Raw genomic sequence first — 19,675 nt, forward strand, 5'->3', positions numbered from 1 at the left:
TTCTAATTAGGTTCGAATATTAACAGCAACTTCGGAAGAGATGAGATACGGATTCGAAGCGAGGAGACAGAGAGTCGAAATCTGCTAGCGTTTTGCATCACAAAATGGGTCAAAAGCTCCGGTCGCGTATATAGTTTTGAACTAGTCTGGATATAATATGTCTTACAAATTAGACTCTCAAAGACAGGTCTCAAACATATTTTTGTCAATAGAATAATAAGCAAAAAAAACTACTAATTTAGTATTTTTATAAAATTTAAGTTGTCTTGAAAACAAAAATTTGTGTGAGACGTTCTAACTGGTCATATTTTGTGAGACGGATCTCTTATTTGAGTCATCCATGAAAAAATATTAATTTTTATGTTAAGAGTTTTACTTTTTATGGTGAATATCGATATGACTGATCTATCTCACACATAAAGATTCGTGAGACCGTCTGAAAAAAATCAGTATCCCTAAAATATACATTCAAAATGAGAATATAATGCTTGGAGTAATAATAATGATCTGAAAAAGTAAATAAATCCTTGAAAGTTGAGAAATAACGAGCAATGTACAAAATGAAGCAGTTTACTTTTTACCATTCGAGTCCACTAACCCTACAAAACTAGAAATATGATTCGCAAACAGGCCCTCATAGTCTAATCAAATTGCAATTTCTCCTTCCGCGATCTTTTAATTCAACCTCTGCGTTGACTCAAAAACAAGAAGCTGAGCGTCGCTACCGCCGGCAGAGATCTCCGGCAACACACCTCGAACATGCCGGTGTTCCCCCTCGTAGGTAACAATCAGCATCTTTGGCTCATCCTTCGCCCTCTCCACATGCTTCCTCGCCGGGCAATCCTTCGCCGTACTGCATCTATAATAACCCCTGAAATTTGGCGCAAAAAGATCGATTAGCCAAACTGTTTGTCGATTAACGCGAATTCGTTTAATCTATGGTAGATTAGTATTGGTGCACCGAAATTACCGTGGGTATGGGGATCCCTTGATTGGTTTTTGACCGTATTTTCTCCAAGAGTAATCGTCCGCGGGTATATCTGCAACTTTTGAGCTAATGGCTGGCACTCTAATGGTTTTCTTCACCCTCAATTTCCTACAGTCACAAAAGGCGCTATTTTAATAAGAAACGGTCCCAAGTTCAATAAATTCAGCACTTGAATCTGTAATAAATCATTGCGTTAAATTGCTCATGAACAAGAGCGGCCAACAGACACTAATCTACGCCGGGAGTTTTTCTTAAGGTTCAGCTTTTATCATCTGTCCACTTTGTTTCTACCCAATTTTAATTTTATCTGTGTGCCAGTTAGCGCCTGGCCTTCTTCAATAACGCCAAATTACATGGTCAAAATTTCGTCGCCTAAGATTTGTTTTTCGCACCCAACATTTTTCATAGTAATATTATCTTGACTGAATCTGGTTTCAATTTGATGAGCAAAAAAATTCTAGTAATTTTGTTAGATGAGACAGAGAAAGGCAAAAAGGGCAACCGATGGATGAATTCGATAAGATGTTGAGCAAAGAACATGGTATGAAATTACTTCTTTTTGCAGTGGCAGCGGCCAGAACCCGAGATCTTGCCGGAGAAGTTTTCAGAGTGGTCATGCTCCCTGCATCTCTTCCCTGACAGAGGCGGCTTCCCCGCGGAGAAAGCCGGCGCCAGAATCGTCGACGGCGACCCACCCTTTCCATTTGAAACGCTTCCTTCACCAGTAATCGAAGACAAAAAAGTTGAACACGAGTTTCCTGATGTTGTCACCGCCGTCGATAAGCTAAATCCCTCCTTTCCCATTACCTCAGACGTCTCTTTAACTAAGGCCAGCGCCGAGGGTTTGGAGAAATCAAGCGTCGAAGGCTGCGTCGCCGCCGGAGTAGTGGACTCGGGGAAGAAACTCAGAGGCTGATGTTGGTAGATTCCAGAAGCCGGATTTTGACGCTCGCAAGATCCAGATGTTTGGGTTTGAAGCTGAGGAGCATCCGACCCCGCGGCGTGAGGTAGTGGTTGAACAGGAGCACGGCGGAATCGGGCATGCCCGCTACGGTTGAGAATAGAAAAAACTTTTTTGAACTTGGAAACCGTGAAATCGGTTATTTCTTTGCAGTTGAGTTGCTGATTTTGGCTCTGCTGCTGCTGCTGATTGTGAGAGACCGCTCGAATCCAATGCTCCATTGATTTAATCCCGGCCAATGCAGCATCCTGAATCGCCATTTGCTCGTTTCGATTGGAGTAGCCGAGCAATTCCACAGCCATTTTCTGCTGACGAATGAAAAGGGACACCTTAAAAATCCAATATGGAGAGTTTTCTGCTGTAAATTATTCAGTTTTGTTGACGGAATTCAAACAGAACGAAAGAAATGTGAATGTTGAGAGAAGAGTGAGGGGGGAATATATGGGATAAGACGAAAGGTGAACTGGAAGATAGTCAAAGGTCGATTACCATCCAACGGCTGATATTCGGTCTTTGAAAACTACTATGCGGTGGGCAAAAATGCCAAAATACTGGCTTTTTTTTTTTTTTTTTGGAAAACGGGGGAGGTGGGACACCCCTTGAGGGGAATATTTAGGAAATTGGTATTGCCAGATCGATTTTACTTGCTTCCAAATCTTTGTACAGTTTGTGAAGGGCAACGTACTACACCCTTTGCTCTCCCATTAAGACCAAATACTGAAATAACATAAATCTCAAAGTTTTATTTGACTCGTAAGCTTTTTATATATTTTCCTGACATTTAACAAAGCATGGAGGTCAAAAGAAAATCCTTCTGATCTTATTAAATAAAATTATATTATTATTATAATATAATGTTAATAATATTATATTATTTTTTAAAAGGCTGACTAAATAGCTGGAAGACGTAATGTGGGGTTGGGAGATGGTTGACCCACTTTTTGAATTTTCCTATATCCCCACTAAAGGCTCCGAACTTACTTACAACCGCACGATGAAGATAGCTTCATCAACGGCCGTGATGCATTGGGCGGACGCTGACTCTTACTTTTTGGTTTAAAAAATATCTTGCATTAATCATCAAAACCATTAATATGACTCCGCGTGTCTTAATATTCCATTTAATTTAATTAAAAAAATATCGATTTTTTATTTTACTAATAAATTTCTTTTGAATAAAAAATGGAAAGCCATCGGATCCAACATAAAAGTAAATCCCAACTCTTCACTTTATTTAAAAAAAAGCAGTCAAATGCAATTGAAAGCAAGTGTATTCCGCTAATGCTATTTAATACATAAAGATTTTATGAGTTTGAATAGATCTCTTGTGAGATAGTCTCACGAATCTTTATATGTGAGACGGATTCATGAGATGTGTCAACCCTACCGATATTCACAATAAAAAATAATACTCTTAGCATAAAAAATAATATTTTTCATGGATTATTCAAATAAGAGATTTGTATCATAAAATACGATCAAATGTATGCCACTGATGCTATTTAATATATACAAGACTTTATGCGTAATCGGAGTTTTAATCTACATCGTCAAACTTTTGACTTTCTGTTTTTCCATAATTAAAGGGCCAATACTCGCTGACTTTTTTATTTCTTTGAAAATGTGAGCGTTGTACACTTTTTTATAATTAATTTAATTTATATTCAAATCATAATTATAAAAATTAATGATTAAATATAATTTTGAAAAAAACAAAACAAAATCAAAAACAGATAATGAATTTAAGTTTTTTGGTTATATTATTCTCAAACTTAATATTTTACTTCTCCTATATAATTTTAAGCCTTATTTTAATAACAATAGATGAGATCATAAGAAATTTTTTTAAAATAAAAATGTAATTAGTGATGATACCTCCTAAGTTCCAACTAAATTGAATAGTTTTATATGGTAATGGGAAATGTCAATGAACATGTTAGAATATAAATTGGATCAAGCTGCCGATGACATCACTCCCGACCAGTGTAATTGGGAGTAGAACTCTTGTGAGACGGTCTCACGAATTTTTATTTGCGAGACGAGTCAACACTACCGATATTCACAATAAAAAATAATATTTTTAGTATAAAAAGTAATATTTTTCATGGATGACCCAAATTAGACATCCGTCTCACAAATACGACCCATGAAACCATCTCACACGAATATTTGTCTGTGATTAGGATGCCATTTGTATGCGTATCTAGAAAAAAGACAATATTTTATTTAAATACATTTATTTCCTTATCGTAGTAAGAACTCAGTTTTATTTTCGGACAACAAATCAAACTCAAATCTTCCGTCACTTCTATTAATTGGTCCACCGGGCAATAAACAGGATTATTTTGAGTATTTTTCTCCATCGGATATCGTCAATTATTAGGTTTAAGATCATCAACATATATGTCAGCTTTCATAAAAACGAGAGAGACTCCCATGATATATGTGCATGTGTGTGATGTGAAATTTTTAGAAAATTGTGCGTATCAATTAAGACTCATAAGCCATATAAGTTTTTGTTATCTCCTTCAAATTTTTATCATTGATATACAATGTTTATAATAGAAAAAAAGGGTTTAAAAGAACTTAAAAGTAAAAATCAACAACAAATAGCAAATATAAGCTTTCCAATAGTAATTTAATCTAATCTTTAGTTGAGCTGTATCAGCAAACTAAGATCTTTTCGCAATCGCTAACCTAGCTAGAAAAAAAGTAGTTGTCGGACATGAATCTTCACAATTAGGATTGACTTAAATTGTGATGTCAAGATGTTCACGATTTGCTCTAGAAACTACGGATTTTGAGTGGTAAAAAAAAAAAAAAAAACAATATGTCGAGTTACGCTCCAATTCAATCACTATATATTTTATTAATGAAATCATTGAACAAATACTTTTGGCATTTTCATGTTCAACGCTAGCTGATCAAGGCTGCTAATGCTCAAGTGGCGACATTTGGTCCCTTTTGCTCATGCGATTGAATTTTTCAGTTCAAAGACCAAAGCATCTTCGCGTCATTCTTCTAGTAATAGTTTTGATAGCTTAAATTTTCCATAACGTGAACCACTACATTTTGTCTAAAAAAATCTGGTCAACTTTAAATTTTGCCATCAATATGAAACAATAAAAGTCAAATTCCACGTGTGAGGTTAAAAACAAGACAACAGAGGAGGCGATGTTTGACTTTTACATTTCAAAATCCATAAAATAAAACACCCAATTGGAAATGATAATAAATAACACAAATCCTTGGAATTTTTTATTAGATTATAGTAATTCTGAAAAAAATTTATCAAAATTTTGTGGTTTTTTAAATTATTATAAAAAAATAACAAAATTTTGTGTCACGTTGCCCCGCCCTTTCTAAATTATTATAAAAAAAATAACAAAATTTTGTGTCACGTTGGCCCCGCCCTTGGAAGAGACGGGTTCCACTCCCCTGAGTGTTTTAATTTATTAATTTTCACTATCTCGCTTGTACAACGGACGCCTGATTTGTATTATATATAATTTATATATTAGGCAAATAATATATAATATAATAATTTATATATTTCATAATATATAAATATATATGTATTCATAAATAGGTATTTGAAAATAAAAGAATTCAATATTACAAATTTGAGATGATGAAAATTATTCATTTTCAAATATGAATTTAAACTCTAATTTGCTCAAAATAATTTAAATCAAATTTAATGGATACCAAAATTTTACTTTGGGTTTGGTCTGGAGAGCTAGTATTCGAATCTTCACAGCTGAGTGGATCGGGTGGCTGCTCTGGGTTCTGCGTAGACAGAAGTAGGGTTAGGGCGAGTCAGAGAGTTTTCTGGTGTGACCCCTCCAATGCTTAAGTTATTCAGGAGAGCAAAATTAAAAAAGATATATAGTAATGTTAAGTCAACAAGAGAATTTGATTGCTCTAAAACTGTGATCAATACCTGATATTTATAGAAACAAAATATGTTAGTTACCTTGTTGGATTAGAATTCTTGCTTTGAGGGAATCCAACATGAGATAGGAAACATCATACGGTAGGACTCATTAACCATGGAGGCTAGGACTCTTGATGGCAGCTAAGATTTGTGCCTTGTATCGATGAGATTTGATTGAATCTCATATTTGTTTGGACCTCTTATTTATTTACGAGAATCTCTTCACATTCCTTAACTGCATTAGGGATCGGGCTTCCTGACCCCCTGAGAGGACTCAGACTTCTAGTAATCAGTTCAGACATTTAATAAATAGGGTTGAGGAGTCCGGCCCTATTAAAAATTCATGAGCTCGGACTGTTGGGCTTGGACACCTTACTGTATGGTGATAGGCTCATAATAGTTTATATTTTTGTTGTCATATCTCTCATTGTTATCACTTTTAACATGCTTAATTGACACATTTTTGTGTGATTTTATTGTAGGATGAAGTTTTCTATTCTTGGGATAAATATGTGCTAAAAATAGTGATTTTATATCACAATTAAAGTTGCTGATACGATCTTAGTGGAAGCTATAAAAGCAGAAAATTTCAGAAGTGATTTTTGGACAAGGCGTGATCACGTCTTGTGACTATTCTTCAGCTGCCTAGTGAGAATCAATGAATTTTATATCAAGGAAGAATACTAGATAGTGTTTTTTCCATAAAAAAAAACTATATATTCTTGGATGAAATTTTCAAGTATCTTTTAATTTTTGGGGATTAGGTTTTATTTTAGGTTATTGGTCTTTTATGTTTTTGGGCCCATTATTCTTTTTTTTTTTTGATTGCCTGCAACTCACGAGAAGAAGGCACACAAGAAGATTGGAAAGAAAAAAAGAGAAGCTCCCTCCAACCAAAAAACAAAACGCACGATCAAGGAGGAGCAAGAAGAGAACTCTTCTATCACCAATAACTCACGAAAAGAAGAAGAAGAAAATGGCTCAAAGATTTTCTCTTCAATTTTCTCCACAATTCTAGTACTCTTCCTTTCTTTATTTATTTTATGGAGATTGTAAACCGAGTCATGCTTGGCTAATTTTCTAGTCTGGTTTAAGGGTTATTTTCACTGTGAGGCATTTGTTCTTATATTTAATATTTTTGTTATTCCAAGTATTTGTTGATTTATGAGTTAATTCTATGAATATTGTATATCAATTAATCTGAAAATTTATTTTGATATATGATTTTCTACTGCTAACCATGAATTCAGTTATCTGTAATTGTCATGAATGATTGGTACGTGAGTAACATAGATTAAACGTGTTGTTCTATCATAATATATTTAATCTAAATAAATCAACATAACTGAATTTTTCAATTGCAACTATCTCGGTTGTTAGATTTCAGGATTAACTGTTTTCACGAATCTAAAAGCTATCTTTAATTAATATGGAACGCTATCGTGCCAAATTGGTTATTGATAAGTTTTGACGGGATGCTGGGTTCGATCAATTAATTTAGAAAAACACAAGAATTTTAGCGGCTATCCCTATAATTCTAAGGTTAATTACTTGGAACAACTTAAACAAATTATTTGTTAGCCGATGAACAATGATATAATGAAATAATAGAACTCCCTTGAATCAGATGTTTTCTCATATTAAATTCTTCATTTTATTCTAATTGACTGAATTATTTGTCTAATTTTATGAGTTATTCATGTTTTTACCGAATAATTTTTTGATTAGTTTTTCATATTACTGTGACTTTTGGTGAGTTATTATATATTTGTAATATTACCAAATTATTTCACGATTAACATTGTAATTTTTTTACGTGGATTAGAAATGACGAAGACTAAAAAGAAGACTAAAGAAAATACAAATGATAACGGTAGAGATGCTTGACCAACCGTAAAAGGAGGATACTGATAAATTTTTGCTCCAGCAAAATTTTGATGTGTAATGGAGCAATTGGTTCCCAAATTGGGTGAATTACAATTAAAGAGGATAGAGGCTGTCAGTACTTATTTTTCCCTAGACAAAAAATTGTTTGACACGGTCTCACATGTCGTATTTTGTGAGACGGATCTCTTATAATATGTAATAAAATATTTGATATTCGAATATGCAATGTAAGTTCACCAAGTGTTGGTCTTTCCATGAAAGATGCATTTGGATGACATATTCATCGTATTTAATATTTTTTTATTAAAAAAAAAAAGACAAATTCCCAACTAAGTATGAAATTTTAAAGTAATCTGTTTTACTTGAAAAGTACCTATTTTGAGTTTGCAAATACTTGATTTTGTAAATGACATAATATGTATTAAAATACTGGATATTCGAATAGGCAACATAAGTTCACCAAGTGTTGGTATTTCCATGGAAGAGGCAATATTTAGCTGACATATTCATCTCATTTAATATATTTTTGTAAAAAAAAAATCCCAACTAAGCGTGGAAATTTTAATGAAAATTTTAAAGTACTTAGTTTTACTTGAAAAATACATAATTTGAGTTTGCAAATACACGATATCGTAAATGAGATACTCACAATATGTATTAAAATACTATATATTCGAATATGCATTGTAAGTTCATCGAGTGTTGGTGTTTCAATGAAAGAAGCATTTGGATGACATATTTATCTCATTTAATATTTTAAAAAACAAAAAACAAAAAACAACTTCTCAACTAAGCCTGAAAATTTTAAAGTACTTCTTTTTATTTGAGAAATACCTAATTTCATATTGCAAATACTTGATTTGGTACATGAGATACTCATAATATGTAATAGAAAATTGGATATTCAAATATGCAATGTAAGTTCACCAAGTGTTGGTCTTTCCATGGAAGATGATCATTTAATATATTTTTTTTGAAAAAAAAAAACAAATTTCCAACTAAGCATTGAAATTTTAAAATACTTAGTTTTACTTGGGAAATATCTAATTTGAGTTTGCAAATACTTAATATCGTAAATGAGATACTCAAAATATGTATTAAAATACTGATAATCAAATAGACAACGTAAGTTCACCGAGTGTTGGTCTTTCAATTGAAGATGCATTTGGATGACATATTCATCTAATTTAATATATTTTTTGTTTTAAAAAAACAAATACCTAACTAAGCATGAAAATTTTAAAGTACTTAGTTTTATTTGAAAAGTACCTAATTTGAGTTTTCAAATACTTGATATCGTAAATGAGATACTCACAATATGTATTACTGGATATTCGAATAGACAACGTAAGTTCACAAAGTATTGTTCTTTCCATGGAATGTGCATTTGGATGACATATTCATTCCATTTAATATTTTTTTGTAAAGCACGCCATATCACCAGGTGGTGAATCCTTCTTGAAGTTCCGATTAGGATTTTGGTAAACTCGTTGATTCTTCTTCATGAACCTGGAGAACTTTTTCACAAAGAGAGACATAGCATCATTGCTGATCTTTTCAGTAGTTATTTCAGAAGTACTCTCAATGAATGTAGCAGCTACTGCTTGTGGAATGACTACAGCAGTAGTAGTAGAAGTAGTAGCATCAGTGACAGCAAGAGCTTTGGTTGGTAGACTTGTTGAGGGCTCTTCTCCGCTTCTTACTTCTAGCTCGAACTCATAGGCTTTTAAGTCGGCGAACAAGTCATGTAACTCCAACTTGTTTAGATCCTTAGAAACTCTCATAGCCATTATTTTGACATCCCATTCCCTAGGTAAAGTTCTCATCACCTTGAGTGCTATTTCTCTGTTGCTATGCTCTTTACCAAGGGCTGCTAGTTCATTAACCAGGCTGCTGAATCTTTCATCAAACTCATTTAAAGTTTCACCAGCCTTCATTTTCAGATTTTCAAACTTCTGCATTGCTACAGACAGTTTGTTTTCCTTTGTCTCCTAATTTCCTTCACATATTTGAATGAGCTTTTCCCAGATTTCTTTCGCGGTAGAACACATCTTGATTTTACTGAAGGTGTTTTTATCAAGAGTTTTATAAAGAATATCCTTTGCAACATTGTCGAGATTATCTTTCTTCTTATCTTCTCCAGTCCATTCATTTCTTGGTTTTTCAACCATTTGCGGTGCTCCTTCAGTAACAGCAATAGTTGTATTTGGCTTTAAGATCTTCAATGGGCCGTCTGTGATGACATACCACATGTCATCATCTTGGGCTGCAAGATGAGCTTGCATCCTGATCTTCCAATCATCAAAATCTTCCTTCGAGAACATAGGAACCTTGCTAAAATGTGCCATAACTGTTGCAAATTTTCAGAACAAGAGAAATCTGCTCTGATACCACTTGTTGGGGATCGATATAGAGTTTAGAGGGGGTGAATTAACTCTTTTCCTTTGATGATAGATTTTTACAAAGGGTGCTAGAATCCTGTTAGAGATTGTAGCTGTTCTTGTTCGAGTGTAGTTCCAGTAGATCACTAAAGTAAGTGCGAAAACGATCCAATGGAGTACGGTGAAAAACAGTAATAGCAGTAGGTAATAGAACAGTAGTTGTTTCTGGAAGTTCGAAGATAAAATCTTCTACGTCTGATTCAATACAACAAAGTTATGGAAAAGACTCTTTTCCAGTTTACAAACTCTTCTTCGAAATATGGTAACGTGTTTTGCTTGAAGAGATGAAGAAACAGCAGTACAAAATGATCTCCAAAGATCAGATGTAATATGAAGCGGGGACTGCTTTTCTGTAAGTTTGAGCTTTAGAAGATGATGATTGATTCGCGGTTGCTCAAAGTAATTTTGGATAGATAAAAATAGTCAGCGATAATCTCTGAATGGTTTTGATCCATATATATAGATAACTTGAATCCAACGTCAGTAATAAAAAACGGCTCTTTTGATTTATGAAAGAAACAGCTTTATTCCTTAAATGGATCCTGCAAAAGGCTTTCAACACAATCAGTCTTGTTACTTACCAAAATGGGTAAAGCGAATTAAATGACTTAGTAAAGCATTTAATGGTGCAATAAATACTTGAACTCGATAAAGTAACGGTAACATTTAAGACTACTTTCGTTAGCATAGAAGACGTCAAGTTATCCTAATTCCAGACTAGGTTCTGCTTCTGGTTATCTAAGTTCTGAAAACTTAGTCCTGCTTTTATATTGTCTACTGATTTTTAACTAACGGTCTGCTGGTTTTGATTCTTATCGCCACAGTTAATTTCAGTCTAACAACGAGTGAGCTACTATATTTTTGTTAAGAGTAAGTGCTTATTTTGATCTACAAACAACTTATTCTTATCTCCGATGAGTAATGAACTATGTTTATTTATTTAAATGACATGGATAAATATCCTAATAAATTTTCCATGGCAAGACCAACAATGATTGAATTTGTGTTGCCAACTCGAATATCAAGTATTCTATTATATATTATGAGTATCGCATGTACCAAATCAAGTATTTGCAATATCAAATTAGGTACTTCTCAAGTAAAACTAAATACTTTAAAATTTCATGCTTAGTTGGGAATTTGATTTTTTTTTACAAAAAATATATTAAATAAGATCAATATGTATCCAAATGCATCTTCCATAGAAAGATCAACACTTGGTGAACCTACGTTACATATTCGAATATCCAGTATTCTATTACATATTATGTGTATCTAATGTACCAAATCAAGTATTTGCAATCTGAAATTAGGTACTTCTCAAATAAATCTAAGTACTTTAAAATTTTCACGTTTAGTTGATAATTTATTTTTTTACAAAAAAATTATTAAATGAAATGAATATGTCATCCAAATGCATCCTCCATGGAAATACCAACACGTGGTGAATTTACGTTGCATATTCGAATATCCAGTATTCTATTACATATTATGAGTATCTCATGTACCAAATCAAGTATTTGCAATATGAAATTAGGTACTTCTCAAGTAAAACTAAGTACTTTAAAATTTTCATACTTAGTTGGGATTTTTTAAAAAAAAAAATATTAAATGAGATGAAAATGTCATCCAAATGCATCTTCCATGGAAAGACCAACACTTGGTGAACTTGCATTTCCTATTCGAATATCCAGTATTTTAATACATATTGTGAATATCTCATTTATAATATCAAATATTTGAAAACTCAATTTAGGTATTTCTTAAGTAAATTAATTACTTTAAAATTTCAATGCTCAGTTGAAAATTTGTTTTTTTTTACAAAAAAAATATTAAATGAAATGAATATGTCATTCAAACGCATCTTTCATTGAAATATCAACACTTGGTGAACTTAAATATGCATTGTATATTCCATGGAAAGACGAACACTTGATGAACTTACGATGTATATTCGAATATCCAGTATTCTATTACATATTATGAGTATCTCATGTCACAAATCAAGTATTTGTAATATGAAATTTGGTACTTCTCAAATAAAAATAAGTATTTTAACATTTTCATGCTTAGTTGAGAATTTGTTTTTTTTTTTTGTTTTTTTACAAAAAAAATATATTAAATGAGATTAATATGTCATACAAATGCTTCTTTTATAGAAATACCAACACTTGGTGAACTTACATTGTCTATTCGAATATATAATATTTTAATACATATTGTGAGTATTTCATTTTCAATATCAAGTATTTGCAAACTCAAATTATGTATTTATCAAGTAAAACTAAGTACTTTAAAATTTCAAAGCTTAGTTTGGATTTTTTTTTACAAAATATATTAAATGAGATGAATATGTCAGCCAAATGCATATTTAATGAAAATACCCGCATTTGATGAACTTACGTTGCCTATTCAAATATCCAGTATTTTACTATATATTGTGAGTATCTTATTTACAAAATCAAGTAATTGCAAATTCAAATAAGGTACTTCTCAAATAAAACTAAGTACTTCAAAATTTTCACGCTTAATTGAGATTTTTTTTTTTTACAAAAAAAAATTAAATGAGAACGTCCATATGTAACATCTCTATACAAAAATAAAAAGCAAAACATGGTTCGAACCAAATTTTAGGCAATCAAACAAAACTTGCGTAATTACTAAACCAATCAATAACCACAAAATATTATTCAACAACATTCCCTCATAGGCTCCTTGTCTTTAGCCTTGGGAAGCTGTTGAGGTGATAGATCAAAAGAATTGTAGCATTCTTAGCTTCCGCAACATTGACAATTCCTGAGCCTCCACCAACAGCAACAACACTCATACCATTATTATTCAAAATTTAATGATTGTTCCTATATATGTAAAAAATTTACAGTTTTGAAAGTATTGGCTTCAAACAATTCCAACTCTTTAAAATGATTGTACAATCTTGTGTTAATTAAGTCTCATATTATCAAGTGGCTCAAAATTCAATCCTCTTAACTCTTGCTTTGACCTCAGGAGAAGAGAACTTTTCGTGTACAAATTCACTCTACGAGGGACAAAGAAAACGGTTGAAGTTCATAATAATCACGTAAAGGTAACATTTCAATGTTCCCAAATGCTTCTACGTTTTAAAAAAACACTGACCAAAGTAGTTGAATTAAAAGCGAGATATGGTTGAAACTCGAAACAAAATAATAACAATAAAATGCAATCGGCTTAATTGCTTCTCACAACTAAAACAAATCATCAAACACGTAAAATGTATGAATTTAACCAACAATATACTCATATTCATGAAAATTACTAAAACAAAATCGGAATAAGAGACTGATATTTACCTTCAACAAGGCCGATCTTAGCAATTTTTGGGCCCGAGTCTAAGTTTTTTAAAAAATTCTCTCATCGTGTGTTCATATTTTTTAGTTCCATAACAACTTTTTCGAATTAAATCAAAATATTAAATTTAATATAAAAAATAAACGAATAAAAAGATCAAACATGTCCAAAATGATAACTAAAAAAATCACCTTATAGAGCAGATTTATACATTTCGTCGAACAGATTGTAGATAACAGATGGAATTGTCGGATACTATAGCAATACTACTGGTCTAGTGCTATGATACAAAATTTTAGTGCTATGAAGCAAAAAAATCTTGTACGAGAAAATAAAAAAGAAAAACCAACCGCCAAAAATAGTCAGATATGGTAAAGAATATAACGGAAGATTCATGATTATCTAGAAAGATCGAGAAACTTTATGGTTTAGACTTTCTAGAGAATTCACTATTAATCGAATAACACCAAATGAATCTCGATTCTAGGCGCGACTGTCCCGCTTGCTGGCGACAAGAAGCGGCAGCGAACGTTTTTTTCAATAGGTTCTCTGTAGTCAAATATTTCATACAAACTAGTAGTGTTTGGGCATGAGGATTGCGCGAGTTAAAAAATAGGGTCAAAAATATTTTGTCCACTAATTAAACATTGAGTAGGCAGAGCAATTTTTTTCTTTTATGCGGGTTAAGACTTAAGAAATACTAGTTACTCTGCACACACGATGTGTATGTACAGTCTTTTTTTCATTATCGATGGATTAAAGTGAAATTTGACAAATTATGGAGGGACTAAATTGATATTTGAATTGTTGAAATAAAAAAAATAAAAATAAAAGTCTGTGTTGAAATTTAAAAATAAAAAACAAAAGTGTAATATTATTATCATATAAGAGTAAAATTGGAAGAAAAAGTTGGTGTCCTTCCTAGGTAGTTACTATCATGTACTCAACTTTAATAAAATAGAATAGATACATGAAATATTAAATTGAAATTAACAAAAAGAATGACTGTTATTTTTGTAATAAAAATATGGAGATACCAACTTACCAAAGGTAGTTATTATAATATTCATATTTTTAATAATATAATTGTAAGAAATATTGAATATTGGAATGTGTGGAATAAATTCTGAGGAAGACAATGACTTTGTTATGAAAAAACCCAAAATAATATATTTATGTTGGAAAAACATATACTAATATATAATAAAATTTTCAAAAAATTATAGGTCCCATAAAATAAATGGGCTTGAGTCAATGGACTCTCATGCCTCTACATAGGCACGGCCCTGACCTTCAATCACTATTTTTCAAGCCGCGAGGAAGGATGATAGATATATGTATATATTTTAATTATATATAAATAAAAATAAACAATCAGTTTTTTTAGCAAAATTTCAACTTCAATGCTGAAACAAATTCTTGAATATTTTGATCGGAGCTCCCTCCTTCATCCACAGCTTCCCTAGCCAATTCCTTCCACTTGGTCGAATTCGATCTCATCTCTCTCCCCGTCTCGCTTCCCATCACATGTTTTACACAATTAACTATCTCCGCTCGTCCAACGAGTCTTCTATCGTCCGTTTTCGCCCTGATCCCCATGCGCCAAACATCCTCGACAAACTTTGCATTCGTGTACTGATCGCTCCACTGTGGCATCGCCACCACCGGGACGCCCAAACTCAGCGCCTCTAACGTCGAATTCCACCCACAATGTGTCACGAAACACCCTACCGCCTCGTGTTTCAAGACTTGTAGTTGAGGGCACCACGCCAGAACGAGCCCCTTGTCACGTATCTCCTCCTCATAATTTTTTGGAAGTTTAGATTCCTCGGATGCTCTAACTACCCACAAGAAAGGCCAATCGAGTGATTTTAGTGCAAGCGCTAATTCTTCCATCTGCTCGACTGATGGCCTTGCGAAGCTTCCAAATGATACGTAGACCACCGACCCGATGGGCTGGTTATCGAGCCATTTGAAGCAAGTATCGGTTATTGGCGCGAAAATACTAAGTCCATATTGGCTGTCGTCTGGAATGCGTTTGTCCAGGAACATCGATGGTATGGTTGGGCCTATCGGCCTCATAGCCATGAACTTTGACATCCAATCTGTTACCTACTTTAGACGAATGGATTAAATAAGTTGGTGGCATTTTATTGATGTATTAAATTATCTCTATTAATTGATGAGTAAATTAGTTGTTGGGAGCATTTAAACGTTATCTCCAATTTCTAATTGAACAATAAATTATGAAATTAACATGTTGCAATAAGGGAAGGGAAAAACTTGTGTGAGACGGTGTCACGGGTCGTATTTTGTGAGATAAATCTCTTATTTGGGTCATCCATGAAAAAATATTATTTATTGTGAACAAATATTTTATGCTAAGAGTATTACTTTTTACTGTGAATATCGGTAGGATTGACCCGTCTTACAGATAAAGATTCGTGAGACATTCTCACAAGAGAACTAGTCAGAAAGAAAATTGGTAGGGTGCTTAAATTTTAATTTGCCATCTTAGATACCTTTATCTTGTTTCCTGACTCGCTGGTCCGTCAAATATTCGAAGTTTAGTTTTGTTGCAGTCACTTTGATTTTTCAGTCTTTTGTTTTATTTTACCAATGTTGATGTAATGACATAAAATGTTGACGTGTCGTTTGAAAATGCTGATATTATATAAAATGATGCTGACACGACATTAGAAATTGATAATGTGTTTGACATTACGTGGGCAATTCCATCGAAATAATCGAAAATTAAATATTAATGCAATGAAGCAAAAAATTTACAAGGTGATGGACTAAGCCAAAACCAAGTAAACTAGTGGAAGAAAAAATAATTTCCATAAATTTTATTAAGCTTAATAGTCAAATATTAAAAAGTTTTTGACTAAATAAATGTTGGAATAGTGCCCTAAAAGCATTGTTATTAGACTATGTTTTTATATTATTAATAAAAGTGACATTTATTATTGAACATATTTACATGAAATTTATTGTCTTAAATATCATAGAAAAATCCTTAGTTTATTGGATGTAACCATGATTTTAGTATATATAAAATTTATATATACAAGAGGATTAAAATTATGGATAATAAACTTAAATTAAGTCCGTGATGAAATTAATTAAATTATGGGATCTTTAATTAAAGCATCATTAATGCGGCCCATAAACATTAAGAATGTGACCGTCTTATCCGGACTGTCGATGTAGAGACATCTAGATGGGGGAATTTATATATAATGAGATTATGTAGCACTTGGACCGATTTAATTAGACATTTCATAATAAATTCCGTTGTTAATATGAAATTTAAATTAAATCATAAAGATGATCATATATGAATAAATCTGAATCCTGAGTGATTATAGACTCCTGTTCATTTCAATGTGATTCTTGATTTGCTTGTTTAAAGTTTGCAATTATGCATTCTCAATACTTGCATTTTAGATTTACATTTGAAATTAATGGCTGGGAATATGAATTCACAGACATGGAATCCATTCATTCTTGCGAGAAGCAGAAAGATAATTCTCTCATGTGTTAATTCTAGAACTGAGTTGTTAATTCTAGAACTGAGTGTGGGCCCAATTAATTTATAATTGAATTATAAATTGAATCACTCACTAGTGAATTAATGGTAAATGAGGATAAAAGTAATTGAAGAGGTAAAACGGAAAATTCCTAGCTTCAATTATGAATTGTCTATGGAGGATTAATTCATATGTAATGATTATAAGAATGGACTACTCGTTTTGTAGAGTAAATATTTCATAATGAAGAAGGGTGCAATTTCATATTTTTAGTGGAGTAATTATGGAATTAATAAATTGGGTAAATTATTTAAAGAGTTTAATTATTTATCTAATTTATTGGAGCTTCTAATTATGAGTCCATGGTCCCCAGTACGTTTTTCAAATTAATGACGGATAAGAAATGCAATTTAGAAATCACTCGAGATAATGGAAATTTGTTTCCATATCATAAAAGGCTTAGATATAAATATAATTTAATATGAATTATTAATTATATTTAAATTATAATTATGAGATAATTATAAATTTAATTATCGTGATAATATTATAAATGGACATACACATTGTTTTAAAAAACGAGAGACAATTGATTTAAAATATATATATATATAAGTATATCAAATTATACTTATATATTATTGAATTAAACATGTGTAAATTGTTTTATTGTTTAAAAATCAATTACGTAGAAAAATTGATTTTCTATAATCATTTCTTTGCTATTGTTGAATTGATTGTTAAAATCTCAATTATTTAAAGAGAACATTACAGGCAATTCAATAAGAAAAAAAAAGAAAAATCGAGAATAAGTCATTTTGAGAAAATATATTTGAGCATAATATATTTTCTGAAAAATTTGATTTCTAAGTTTGTATATTTTTGAGTGCCCACACACTAGCGTATCGATAGAAAAGATTGTAATAGAAGTCTGTGGTTTCTACAGATCTCGGATTCACAAAAAGAAAGAAAAACTACAAAAAGGTTAGTTTTTCTAGAAACTAATTTTATTTAAATTCATCATTAATGTATATTGATATGTTCGATTATAATTTATGAAGTTATGTAATCGATTCCGCTGTGTTTCTGATTTGATCAAAATAGTTTTTATAGCCGGAATAGTTCCGAAGACTCTATAAATTTCCAACAATAAAAACATTTTGTTGCCATGTTGTCAAAATTTTAAAATAAGAAGACGATTAATAAATTGCGCACCTCTTGTTCCAATTGGTGAAATGTATTAACAAAAACCCAGTCGACCCGCTGCACATTCCTGAACTGCTCCATCATGATCTCGGACCTCGTGGGATCCGACTCATGATCCCGGATAAACGAAGGCAGATCGGAGCGGTCCATAACCGGAAACCCGCCGGGGATCCGAATCCTATCCTCCATAACCGGAAGTTTGAGCTCCCTTGTGTACGCGTTGAAGTAGATACAGTTGACCGAATTAGGCTGCGTAAAGAAAATGGCGGTCATCAATCCAAACTTCTCAGCCACGTCGAATACCCATGGGTAAAACGGGTCGTATATCACGCAATCAGCGGGAGACCCCGAGCTCCGAAGCTTCTCCACCAGCTCCGCCAATGTTCTCGACCCGTATTCAGAGCAACGACTGTAGGCTTCTTCGGGCTTCACGGCCTCCACGCCACCGTCGTCGAAACCGTCTGAGATTGTCTCCACCGGGAAGCAGGCGTCGGGGAAATTTTGAACGGATTTAAGGAAGAATTTGGTGGTGACGAGGGTGATTTTCGGGATTCCGGTGTGTTTTAAGCGCTTGGAGAATTGGAACATGGGGTTAATGTGGCCTTGCAGAGGGAACGAGAGCACGAGGCAGTGGGGTTTTCCTTGTTCGTTTTGCTTTTTCTCCATTTTCGAATGATCTGATAGCTTTCGCTTCAAATATTAATATTTGCATGAGGTTTTCGTAACTTGTTGGGGGAATTTAAAGCTTCGACTCCCCCTATTGCCATTCTTTTTCCTTTTATTAATTAATAATAATAATAATAATTTATATTTCAATTTTAACTTCATTACTCGTACACTCTGACTTCATTCCAATTAAACTCGATAAAACATATCAAAATTGTACATTAATTAAATAAATATCTCTTTAATGAGAGACACAAAGATAAACATAATCGGTGCATATCATATCAATACCGCTTCTACAATATTATAACATAGTAGGAAAGATTTTAAAACATCGAACCAAGTGGTTTCTTATCGAAAAACTCCGTAAAATAAATATATATTAACACAAAAAAATTGTAGTAACACATAAAGATTTTTTATTTTGTATTTTTCTTTTAACACCCTATGATTTTCCATTTTTTTCAACTCTAGAATCAAAGATAATATATAAGAATGATAAATATTGACTAAATGGCAATATCGTCAAGATATTTATTTACATAATTTAATAATCAGTGTTACATTAAATATTGTGAGTATTTTATTTCGATTTTAATACTATATTCCAAGTGTCGTGTCTTCTATAATTAATTTGACTGATTCAATGTCAATCAAAAAAATTTATTATAATATGGAAATTATTTTGAGTTACGCAACGAACAAATATGGTTGAAAATTACTTGGGGG

At 32.4% G+C, this 19,675-nt stretch overlaps 2 protein-coding genes across 3 annotated transcripts; both read right to left on the minus strand.

Annotated features, from left to right (window-relative positions):
- Positions 1-494: 494 nt before the first annotated feature.
- On the minus strand, positions 495-2,385 carry LOC142543003 (putative WRKY transcription factor 11). The gene is made up of 3 exons (XM_075649959.1): positions 1,542-2,385; positions 971-1,096; positions 495-871 (listed from the first exon to the last, which is right to left on the minus strand). Exons 1-3 carry the CDS (start codon positions 2,249-2,251, stop codon positions 676-678), a joined length of 1,032 nt encoding a protein of 343 aa, XP_075506074.1. The 5' UTR covers positions 2,252-2,385; the 3' UTR covers positions 495-675.
- A 10,415-nt stretch (positions 2,386-12,800) lies between these two features.
- On the minus strand, positions 12,801-19,026 carry LOC142543004 (mogroside I-E synthase-like). 2 transcript variants are annotated; one of them, XR_012819618.1, is made up of 3 exons: positions 18,290-19,026; positions 14,833-15,653; positions 12,801-13,215 (listed from the first exon to the last, which is right to left on the minus strand). XR_012819618.1 is itself a non-coding variant. In XM_075649960.1 (2 exons), the coding sequence occupies exons 1-2, from the start codon at positions 18,944-18,946 to the stop codon at positions 14,925-14,927; spliced, it is 1,386 nt and encodes a 461-aa protein (XP_075506075.1). In that variant the 5' UTR covers positions 18,947-19,026; the 3' UTR covers positions 14,527-14,924. The 2 variants fall into 2 exon arrangements, 1 of the variants encoding a protein (XP_075506075.1); XM_075649960.1 differs by lacking the exon at positions 12,801-13,215 and having other exon boundaries at positions 14,527-15,653.
- Positions 19,027-19,675: the final 649 nt, after the last annotated feature.

The sequence above is a fragment of the Primulina tabacum genome, chromosome 4 (genome assembly GCF_025594145.1).
Source record: "Primulina tabacum isolate GXHZ01 chromosome 4, ASM2559414v2, whole genome shotgun sequence".
Lineage (NCBI taxonomy): Eukaryota > Viridiplantae > Streptophyta > Magnoliopsida > Lamiales > Gesneriaceae > Primulina > Primulina tabacum.